At 32.7% G+C, this 12751-nt stretch overlaps 1 protein-coding gene across 1 annotated transcript; it reads right to left on the minus strand.

Annotated features, from left to right (window-relative positions):
* Window positions 1-7648: 7648 nt before the first annotated feature.
* SAP30 (Sin3A associated protein 30) lies at window positions 7649-12749 on the minus strand (the record flags this gene model as incomplete). Its single annotated transcript, XM_011360341.1, has 4 exons — window positions 7649-7989; window positions 10279-10377; window positions 10780-10905; window positions 12531-12749. Coding segments are annotated over 4 exons (567 nt in total), but the record flags the coding sequence as incomplete, so codon positions are not given.
* Window positions 12750-12751: the final 2 nt, after the last annotated feature.

A 12751-nucleotide genomic window follows, 5' to 3' on the forward strand; every position in this document is an offset into this window, starting at 1 on the left:
TCCCTCAAAGATTTTGAAGAGAAACTGATATTAGAAAATTATAGTAAATCAATACTGAATTAGCTTTCTCGGTTTACTTCTATAGAATGGTAGTACCATATGTGCTCACTTTTGTAGAGTGGTATACCTCGAGAGAAATGTTTGGCATATATGTAGCCCATATATTCTAAAAATTTTACAAGTCTACAGCAAATTTTCAACAAAAGAGTATATGTGATCTAATTTCCAGAGGTTTAGAAGTCAAAAAATAAGTCTATTGGGTATTATGGGTACAAAACTGACTTGATACATTATGTATACATTAAAGGGAATACATACACACACATATATGTATATAATATGTATCTATTCACATATGATAATATAGTAGCAATTAATACAACTATTATTTGAGGACTATAGTAGACAATATAGACTATCAATGCAACTAGGACATGACACATTAAGTTCATAGCATCAACTTTCAGCTAAAAAGAAATATAAGGAATTCCATAATCTTAAAGGAATGAATTCTAGAGTAAACAGTACTTACACATAAAAATAAGTATATAAGCAAGATGTTGCTTGACATTTTAACTAACTTTATAAATGAATAAGCAATAACATCACAAATATTTATTTTTGAACCACCATCACTTGCCTAGATATCATAATTTGAATTTTGCTATATAAATTTTATATAAATCCATGTAAATAGTACCCAAGAGACCTGGATGGTTACACTAATATCAGACAAAATAGATTTTAAATAAAAAATTGTTATAAGACACAAAGAAAGACATTTTATACTTCGAAAGGCTCAGTTCACAAGATATAAAAATTATAAATGTATAGGCATCAAACAAGAGCCAGAAAATATGAAACAAATACTGACAGACCTGAAGGAAGAAAATAGTTCTAGAATAATAGTTGGAGACCTCAAAACTTTACCTTAAATAAGAGACATCTAGACAGAAGATTAAAAAGGAAACAGAGGATGTGAACAACACTATAAACTACTAGACCTAAGAGACATATAACACTCCAACCAACAAAAGCAAAATACACAATCTTCTCAAGTGTATGTAGAACATTCTAGAACAGTGGTCACCAACCTTTTTGGCACCAGGGACTGGTGCTCCTATGAGAATCTAATGCCTGATGATCTGAGATAGAGCTGAGGTGGTGATGCTAGCACTGGGGAGTGGCTGCAAATACAGATGAAGCTTTGCCTGCTCTCCTGACACTCACCTCCTGCTGTGCAGCTCGGTTCCTAACAGGCCACAGACTAGTACCAGTCAGCGGCCTGGAGATTGGGGAACCCTGCTTTAAGACATGTTAGTCATCAAACAATTCTCCATAAATTTGGAAAAATTTTAATCATACAAATTATCTTCTCTAACCATGGTGGAATAAAGCTAGAAATCATTAACACAATAAAAACTGAAATATCTGCAAATATGTAGAAATTAAACAGTACATCCTTAACAACCAATGAATCAAAGAAGAAATCACAGGGAAATTAGAAAATACCTTAAGATGAGTGAAAATAAAAACAAAATGTGCCAAAATTTATTGAATTAGGTGAAAAGAAGTACTCAGAGGGAACTACATAGCTGTAAACACTTACATTAAAATAGAAGTTCTCAAATCAGCAACCAAACTTTATATCTTAAGAAACTAGGAAAAGAGCAAATTTAATCCAAAACCAGCAGAAGGAAGGAAATAATAAAGATTAGAGCAAAGATAAAAGACGGAGAATAAAAAAATAGAATCAATGAAACCAAATAAAAAAAGATCAACAAAATTGACAAACCCTTAGTTAGACTACTAAGAAAAAAAGATAGTCACGCACTGCTTAATAAGGACACATTCTAAGAAATGTGTCATTAGGCAATTTTGTTGTTGTACGCACATCAGAGCTCACTTATGCAAATATAGATGGTATCACCTATTACATACCTAGGTATATGGTATAGCCTAATGCTCCTAGGCTATAAGCCTGTACAGCGTGTTACTATACAGAACACAAGCTTAAATCAAGCACAAGAGAGATGATGCAATCAAGAGATGTGGTAAACAATGTATGAGACGTCTGCCGGTATAATGCACCATGTTTTACTGTACTTTTATAAGTAGGAAAAGTACACTCCAAAAAAAACAATAAAAAGTATAGTAAATGTATAAACCAGTAAGAGTTGTTTATTATCATTATCAAGTATATGTACTGTACATAATTAGGAAATTTTCAGCTCTATTATAATCTTATGGGACCACTGTCATATATATAGTCTGTTGTGGACTGAAATGTCATTATGCAGGGCATGACTATAACTACAATTAGAACTAAAAGCAGGGACATTAGTAGTGACCTTACAGAAATTAAATACTATAAGAGAATGCTACATACAATGGTATGACAATGAACTAGATAATTTAGATAAAATGACCAAATTTCTAGAAACACACAAATTACCAAAGCTGACTCAAGAAGAAACAGAAAATTTCAACAGTACTATAACAAGAAGACATTAAACTAGTAATCAAAAATCTTCCATCAAAGAAATAATCTGGTAAAAGCAACAAATGAACAGGATGAACAAAAAGAGACTCATGGACATGGACTGTAGACTAGAGGTTACCAGAGGATAAGGGGTCGTAGGAGGAGCGAGGTAGACAGGATAAAGGAGGTCAAATATGTGGTGACAGAAAGAAATCTAACTATAGGAGATGAACACACAGTGTAAATATAATATATGCCTTACTGTTAAAGTGTACAACTGAAACTTACTAGATTTCGTTAACCAATGTCATCATAAAAAAAATAATTAATTTAAAAAATTAAAATAAAAAAAAAAAGAAATATCCTGAATCAGATGGCTTTACTATTAATGCAATCAAACGCTTAAAGATAAATTAACATCAATCCATCTTTAATTTTTCCAAAAAATAAAAGAGGAGGAACTACTTCTAACACATTCTGTGAAGCCATCATTACCCTGATACCGGGGTCAGAGATAGCATAATAAATTTCTAACCCAATACCCCTTAAAATTATAGACACAAAAATCTTCAACAAAATATTAACAAACCAAACCCAACAGCACATTAAAAGGATTAAACACCATGACCAAGCAAGATTTATCCCAGGAATGCAAGGGTGGCTCAACATAAGAAAATCATTTGATGTTACACACCACATTAACAGAACAAAGGTGGTGGTGGGGGCGGGGGAACCATGATCATCTCAATAGTTACAGAAAATATATTTGACAAAATCTGACATCCTTTCATGATAAAAACACTCAGCAAACTAGGAACAGAAGGGAACGTCTTTAATGTGACAAAGAGCACTTATGAAAAATCCACAACTAACATCATCCTCAAAGATTAACATCATACTAAAAGCTCTCCTCCTAAAAAAAGAATAAGGATGGTTGTTTTCACCATTTCTATTCAACATTGTACTGGAAGGCTTAACCAGAGCAATTAGGCCAGAAAATAAATAAAAGGTGTTCAAATTGGAAAGAAAGAGTAAAATGATCTCTATTTACAGATAACATAATTCTACATAGAGAAAATCTCATAGAATACACAAAAATACTACTAGATAGAGCTAATAAGCAAATTCAACAGTTGTCAGGTCAACATACAAAAATCAGTTGTGATTCTATATAGTAGCAATGAAAAATCCAAAAAAGAAATGAAAACAATTCCATTTACAATAGCATCAAAAAGAACAAAATATCAGGAATAAATTTAACCAAAGAGGTGAAAGACTTGTACACTGGAAACTATAAAACACTATGGAAAGAAATTAAAGAAGTCCTAAATAAATGAAAAGATATCCCATGTTCACGGATCAAAATACTTAACATTGTTAACACGGCAATCTTAAAATGATCTACAGATTCAATACAATCATCATTAAAATTCTAATGGTCTTTTGGCCGAGAGAGAAAAACCAATATTCAACTCATATGGAACTGCAAGGGAGCCCAAATAACCTAAACAATATTGAAGAAAAAAAAAGTAGGAGGCCTCAGACTTCCTGATTTTAAAACTTAATACAAGGCCACAGCAGTTCAGAGTATAGTACTAACATAAGAAAAGAAATATAGACCAATAGAATAGAATTGAGAATACTGAAATAAACCTAAACATCTACGACAAAAAGATTTTTGACAAAGGTGCCAAAACCATTCAGTAGAGAAGGAATAGTCTCTTCAACAAATGGTGCTGGGAGAACTAAATAACTACATGCCAAAAAAATGAAGTTGGATCTTTAACTCACTCCATATACAAAAATTGACTCAAAATGAGTCAATGACCTTAAGATCTAAAACTATAAAATTCCTAGAAGGAAACATAGGGGTTAATTTTCATAACCTCAGATTTGGCAATGGATTCTTAGATCTGACACCAAAAGTATGAGCAATAACGACAAAAAGAAAAACAAGTTAGACTACATAAAAACTAAAAACTCTTGTACATCAAAGATCATTATCAAGAATGTGAAAAGGCAATCTACAGAATGGCAGAAAATATTTGCAAATTGTATGTCAGATGTGGATTTAACATCCAGAATAACATCCAGAATAAAGAACTTCTACAACTCAGCACGACAAATAAATAAATATATGATAAAATAAAAAATGAATAAAGGACTTGAATAGACATTTTTTCAAAAATATACAAGTGGCCAACAAGCACATGAAGAGTCAAAATCATTGGTCATTAAGAAAATGCAAATCAAAATCACAATGAAATAACACTTCACACCCAGTAGAATGGCTTTAATTTTTTAAAAAATGGAAACACAAGTATTGATGATTTGGAAAAATAGGAACACTTGTACATTGCTGGTGGGAATGTAAAACAGTACAGCCATTGTGGTAAAGTTTGGAGTTTCCTCAAAACATTAAAAAAAGAATTACCATGTGACTCAACGATTCCACTTCTAGGTATATATCCAAGAGAAATGAAACATGTCCACAAAGAAATTTGTACATGAATGTTTATAGCAGCATTATTCATAATAGACAGAGGTGGAAACCCAAATGTCCAGCAATAAATGAATGGGAAACAATCTGTGATATACACACACATATATATACTCACACACATGTATGTAAAGTTTAGCTATAAAAATAACCAAGTACTTATATATGCTTCAACTTAGATGAACCTTGAAAATATTAGACTAAATGAAAAAACCCAGACACAAAAGGACATAATATAGTTGACACTTGAACAAAATTGGTTTGAACTCCGTGGGCTCACTTGAACATAGATTTCTTTCAATAAATACTGTGAATGTATTCTCTTCCTTATGATTTTCTTAGCACCTTTTCTCTAGCTTATTTTATTATAAAAATAAAGTATATAATACATATAACATACAAAATAAGTTAATTATATTATCACTAAGGTTACTGGTCAACAGCAGGCTATTAGTAGTTAAGTATTTGGAGAATCAAGTTATATACAGATTTTTGACTGCAGAGTGTCAGTGCCCTTACCCTGTATTGTGCAAGAGTCCCTCTATATTATATGTAATAGGCAAATCCATAGAGACAGAAAGCAGATTAGAGGATACCAAGGGATGGGGGAAGAGAGGAATTGGGAGTGATTATTTATGAGTGTTTTTACAGAGTGATGAAAAATTTTGAAATTAGATTTGGTGGTTACACATTGTGAATACACTAAATACCACTAGATTCTACACTTTAAAATGGTTGTGTATTATGTAAATTTTACCTAAAAAAGACATTATGTAGAAATAATAGAGCTTGTTTCCTTAAATAAATACATTTCAGGTATTAATTTTTAGCCTTTTCCTAAAAGGTCATTACCAAATAACTTATTTCTTGAACTCATTTTCTTTCTTCTAATCCAAAGGCAATTTTCGATTCTTCTCCTGATGCTCTGACATTAAAAGTAACCTCTACCCTTATAGAGATGTTTTCAGTGACTTTTTGTTTTGATATAAAGATTTCTAGTGAATTCACAATTTTAAAAACCCAACAGCAAAGAAATAAAAATTTTATATAATATTAACGTTTTCATTAGTTTCTTGAGTTCCCCAGCTTTGATGAGGTTCTCAATTTTTCATGTTTTAAATTGCTCTAAAAAGATTTAAATTCACTAATCAACACCAATTCGTATTCACTTCTTATCCAGCTATATTTTATGCAAATAGCGATATGAAACTAACATTTCTAGTCCAAGGTTATACTCATACACTTTAATGTAAGAAAATAATGTCAAGCTTTTTTTCTCAAGAATGGAGTGTGTTTTTATAGGGAAAAGTAAGCCTATAGTAAAGTTTTTACTAAAAAATTGTCTGTATAAGTTTTGGTAAAAATATAAAATTTGGAAGTAATGCTTTCTTCAAATAAACCACATCTTGTTGCTATGTGGTTCATTTTCATATAGCTAAGATAAAAGTTCTTACAGAGATTCCTGGAAGCCAGGTTAGAGGATTCTATATACCAATTATCATAGTTTCTGCATATCAATAAAGAAGTAAATCTTTAAATGGTGATAGCAAAAACAAAGGTTTTGTTGTTCACCCTGTTTTGTAGATGCCAACAAACTCAGAACACTTATAAACAGACTCACCTTTCTAATGAACCAGTACTTTAGATTTAGCTACATCAGTGGTTCTTAACCAGGGGTAATTTTGCCCTCCCATGAAATGTTTGGCAATGACGAACAATATGTTTGGTTGTCATACCTCCAGAGTGCTATTGGTACCAGTGTGTGGACTCCAGTAATGCTGCTAAATCTATAACACACAGGGCAGCCTCTCATAATAAAGAATCGTCAGACACAAATGTCAACTTTGAGAAATCCTGTGCTTCATTATTAGTCTCCTCCATTTCCAGCCTAAAATCTAAACCACAATCTCAGAACTTCACTGAAGCTGTTTTGTTTAGATGTCACAAGGTATAAATTTGATTTGTAATTATAAGAACTTGGGTAAGCAATACAATTTCAGGAAAAGCAGAGGTTAAAAATATTCAATAGAAAACTGAGAAAGAATGAAATATTAAAGGGAATAAAATAAATCAAGTAACAGCTACGTATGATCAAAATTTAAAGATCTTGTTAGATTTTTAGATCTCTCCAACTTACTAGTTTTAATTTGCAATGTAAACAGTATAGAACACGACTGAAAGTTAAGGCGCATTGCAGAAGTTGTATATTCATGCCATAAAAATACCTTTTCTATAAGACAAAGTTTTAAGAAACAGCTAAAACTTTAATTCTATGTTCTTATTTGAACTTTTAGCACTGAGCTTACCTTTGCTGGCACATTACGTCTTCCTTGGAAGGAGATAGGCATTAAATTAAACTATTTTTCTTTCTTATACTTCAAGTAATAATAAAATAAGAAATTAAAAAAACGTGCATCCCAATGGAAGTCTATTTTTTAAACTTGTTAGTATTAAAAAGCACTTTACAAAATAATGCTATTTAGGATATCTTTAATTCCAAATCAGATGGTCCCAGAGAAAGCAAATATGCTACATTTGTTAATTCTTAGAAATTAAAAAAAAAAAAAGGGGGGCATAACAAAATGATCTTTATATTAAAATCTCAATACTGGTCCTTGAAAGTCGGTTTAAAATAAAGTTTCACAAAATAAATACACTGAAGCAACTATAATAGTATTAACCTTTATTTAAAATATTTGTTAATCTAGGAAAGCTCATTTTACATGAGTTTCCAGCTAATTATTAGAGTCAGAAACAAACAAAATAAAACCAGAGAAAATCCTCTGTAGAAAAAATACACAAGAAACATTTATTTCTACATGTGAAAAACAATAAACAGTCTTAACATCTGAACATACAAGGCTTAGTCTCAATTCCATCTCTCCTAGTGAACACCACTATCAACCTTGAGATCTGATTTGTTCTTGTCATTCTTCACTGAGTAGATGAAATATGTTAAGGTGTCTTTTTCATTCACTGGAATAGACCTAAAGTGGCAACCAACTATCTACAAAGAAAAAAAATTGAGGAAATTAAATTATAGATATGAACAGATTTTAAAACTAGATAAAAAATACTTTCATCAAAAGAAAAAGTGCTATGTGATAAGGCTATTTTTTAAAAAAAAATTAATAAATTTTACTTAACAAAATACCCCAGGGTGAAAAGCATATAAGAATATTATATGAAAAAAAGAGTGTGATTTCAAAGGACCCTCAGCCCACTCAATTAAATATACATTAATTAGAATGTGTATTTCCTTTTATTTATTTTAAATTTTATAAGTGAAATCTAGATTAGGAAGTAAATATTTTTAGACTTGAAATATCGGTGAAATAAAACAGATTTTAAGAGTCCACATGCATCATGTAATGGTTTAGACCCTACTTAAAGAAGATAAATATAGAGTTGAAAAGTTTTGGTACTATAGAAACAAACCATAAAATAGCTTACAAATATGTTTGCTACAACTTATGTTCATTTATTTTTGGCAGTATTCTTTGTTAAAGTTTCTTGAAAATTTTTCTGAATAAAGATTATAGATGGAAAATGAGAGGGGAGAGAGAGGTGATCACTGAAAAATGTTTACCTGCTTTCTTGTCTTTTCATTGTGCTAATCTATCATGTGTACCGCAACTACCAATAGAAGTACAAAAGACTAAACTAGGGTGCTCATATGCTTATCTAGATTCTAGAAGACAAAACTTCTTAAAGAAAAGTTATCCAAATGATAAGTAAGAGACTTAAGGTGGATAGTTATCCAACTCTGGAATCGCTTATAAATAACTGGATTTCTAAATAAACTATAACACTCATGGCTATTTGGATTATGGTTATTTCTCATTTCTAAAGAAGAAAACTGCCCTAGAAATAATATAAAATTTTTAAAAATATCAGATTATCAAACACTTCAGTTTTGGTTTATGCATTAAAAAAATATGTACATTTAAATGTCGCATTTAAAATAATCAGTTCTTTGCTTCTTATTTGTCCCAAAACAAAAGTACTTGCACTGTATATACTGATATATACAGATACTAATTGAGTGCAAGTCCATTAGTTAATTATTAACTAATGGACTTGCACTCAATTAGGTTAATAATGGTAGGCAATTATCTACATTTATGCTATAGTAATCTGCTATACAATCCAAAAGGACTAGATCTTTTAAATCAGATTTAAAGAAAATTTGAATTATTGTTGCTTAGGCAAGAAGGAAGAAGTAATTCTGGCTAAAAAGTTACTATATTGGATCTCAATGTGAAAAAGCATTCTGCCAAAGAACTGTACCTTCTATTCATCTTTTGTCTTATTCAATATGCACATTTAGAAAATGCTGGATTACTAAATTCAAGCTAAAGAATATGAGAAAAGTGGTTTATATACATACATATTTCTATTTTGTCAAGCAGGTTAACCATTTTCATTTTAAATATGATTAAAATATAAATATACAAATCAATAAACATCTTAATATGATGCAAAGATTTCTTGGTTCTATTATCTCCTGAGAACACACACACTAAAATTTTTAAAATTCACTGAAGGACTAGAAGTCCTATATGAAAGCAAACTATTTAAGTAAGCTTTGATACAAGTCTGCATCTTCTAGATATGAAGAAAACATGGATGCCTAAAATAAAATAAACATCAACAAGGACAAATTCTGGAATGGTTAAATCAGAAAGTTATGGGAACACTGCTTAGGGACTTACCTCTAAGACCTATTCCATCAGAAACTTAAAGAGATAAGTTCCAATGAAGACATCAAAGCTTATTAATTTATTTTATTGTGCCTCAATTAGGTGTTCAATAAATATTTACTGAGTAAATAGAACTTTAAAACAGATTTCTAGAATGAGAAAAAATTCTCACTCAATAGAGCCAAAGTAATTTGAAGAAGAATAAAATGGAGGAATTTGTCTTATCAAACCTGTTATAAAACTATAATAATTAAGATAGTATGGTCTTGGTACAGAAATAAAATTAAAGCAATGAAAAAAATTCAATATTTCTGCAATTCTCACTCGATATTTCTCAATATTCAGTATTGGACGATGCCTGGAAAACTGCATACAATCCATTGAATAGTCATTACATAAAGAAATATCCTAAGAGGCAGACAAACATTTCTAGGTAACTAGATTCTTACAGAATAGATTTTTATTAACTTCGCTCTTCCTAACTAAAAGATATTGTTATACACACTATGTTAACAATTCATTAGCATTTAATGACTCTTTTTTGTATGAACACGCTCATTTAAAGTTTTAAATAGTTTAAAACTCATAAATACCTCAACAAGTTGTGCTTTATTAAGTCCTGGTCTGGTTGGTAGTTTGAAGTGTCTTTTGTATCTCCTAAGTGTATTTACTTGTAATTGGTATAAATCGACCTAGAAAATATTAACATACCTCAATTAGTTCATGCGATTTGTTAAAAACATCTTTAATATGGATTATAGCATTTTGATTACAGCACAATAAAAACTTCATTCCATTATTAAAAAGTATTTTATATAATCGAAACTATAAATGTATTAAACTTTAATTATTTGAGGAAAAATACTAAAAATTGGGGGAAAAGTTATAAGGCAAAGAACTATGAGAATTGCCAATTGAAAATATAACAAATCAAATTGTGGAACTGCATGTTAACTAGCTATATTTATTTTTGCTTTCATTTTCAGTTGTTTCAAATGTTTCAAGTATTTTAAAAATGTGTTCATATCTTTTTATCAAAGTTTCAGAATACACTACCTAGGATTTACATTTAACATACAAAAACTTTCCTCTACCTCTGGAGTATCAATATCTTGAACAGGTGAATCTCCTCCATCATCATCACTCCCTTTTCTCTTTCTTCTGTTTCGAACACTCTGAATCAAGTTTTTATGATAATCACAAATGTAAAGATGCCTTACCTGAAAAAGAAAAGTTTCACAGACTACTTATGATTACAGTAAAATTTGCCTATATATTAGTAAAGTATATAGGCCACAGTGAATTATTAAAAATAAAAAAGTCAAAACAGGCCATCATTAAGACAAGGGCATGTTTCTAAAGTCTTGCATCCAGTTAAAACATACTATGTCTGGCAATACCGCTGAGAGGATTAAGAAGTGAAGTGAGGAGGGTGGCAGTAGGAATGGGAGGTAGAGAAGGAAAATAACAAAGTCCAATCCTCTGGATTTGAGTCATCAAATTGCAGTGAGGTTAAACTAGATGAGTTAGGTCATGCTGTTTTTCTAACAAGGGGAATGATGATGTTGCCATAATTTTGCTGTTTGAGAGTATTTTCTCTATTAAAGAGCATATGTTAGTAACAATATATGTTTCCTAATTTTTCTTTCTAATTGAATACCCAAATTATAATCCAGATACAAAACTATTCACTTTAACAAATATGCTATTGATTTCACATTTTAACTACATTTAAATTTGAAATTATGAATTTTTCTGAATATTAAATGAATGTACTTATCTGTAGAACATTTTAACACATTTTTCCAACCAAAGCGATGTGCAATTATTCAAGTTTACCTGAAAAGTTTCTCATGAACATGACTGAAGAACTGTATAAAAACACAGAAAGTATCACGAACTTTACAAAAACTTTAATTACATATATACAATCTTTGGAGCTGTATAGCAACAACTGAAATATTGGGCTTCATATAGTAACAGTTACTCCCTTAAAAAAAACACAAATAATTAAGGACTGACTGAGCTAACAGGCTTTTCAATTAACTTCTAAACTAAGTGCAAGCTGAAAATAAGGACGAGTGAGAGGTTCTGACATCTTGTTATTCATTTACCGCCAGCCAAAGCTCGGAAAAATGGCAATGGTTGTTTCTAAAAGCCTCGTAGATTGTCAAAAGAACAGACATGTAAAATGACGGAAAAAGAAATCCTGATGGCTGCCAAACGGATGGCAAAGCCGCAGACTACGTGCTCCCCACGCTTGGAGCAGCTGTCCCTAGATGCTGACATCGCCGCCACGGTTCACAGCCCAGGCTCTTTGCAAGGCCCAGGGGGAGCTCGCCTTCCCTCTCACTCCGTACTAAGGGAAACCAGGAACAGGATCTTTCCCGACTGCTGTGTCAGGTCCTTGCAGGATTCCACTTTTCATAGACCAGGGGAGCTACTCCCTGGGACAAAAGGCCAGCTTGGGCAGCAAAACAAAGAAGTCGCCTCCATTCCAGAAGTAGCTGCTAGGCTACAAGAAAACTACTCCCGGCTCTCTGTGCGCCTGTTCCCTTTGTTTCGTTTCCCGATCTCAGCCAAGGAGGAAGGGGGAAGAAAGACTGAGCGGGAGGGACGCAGGGATGGGGGGAGGAGGAGAGGAAACCACAGCATGCAAGTTATGTGTCTGCTGCGGGTGGCGGTCGGAGTTGCTGTGACTTTGCTGTTTGTTTCTTACCCGAGACGCCACAACGGGTTTGCAGCCAGGTCTGGGAAGGGAGGTAACCCCTGAACGCCCTGCCCAACAACCCCTCCCGGAGCCCTAAAGAGGTGGTCAGTGCAGGGCTGTCCCGCCGTCACTTACGCTCTTATCCAGCTCGATCTTAACCTTCTTCTGGGAGATGCTCTTCTGTATCCTCTTGCTGAAGCTGGCGTTGCCTGCCGCCCGGCCGCACCGCTCACCGTCCTCCCGCAAACAGCACAGTTGTCCGGGGCCCGGCCCAGCCGCTCCTGGGGGCCCAGCTGCAGAGACGGCGACAGCGCCGGGCACTTCAGCCCCGGCGCCCGCTGCGGCCCCGTTCCCAG

Source organism: Pteropus vampyrus, unplaced genomic scaffold (genome assembly GCF_000151845.1).
Source record: "Pteropus vampyrus isolate Shadow unplaced genomic scaffold, Pvam_2.0 Scaffold53, whole genome shotgun sequence".
NCBI classification, from domain to species: domain Eukaryota; kingdom Metazoa; phylum Chordata; class Mammalia; order Chiroptera; family Pteropodidae; genus Pteropus; species Pteropus vampyrus.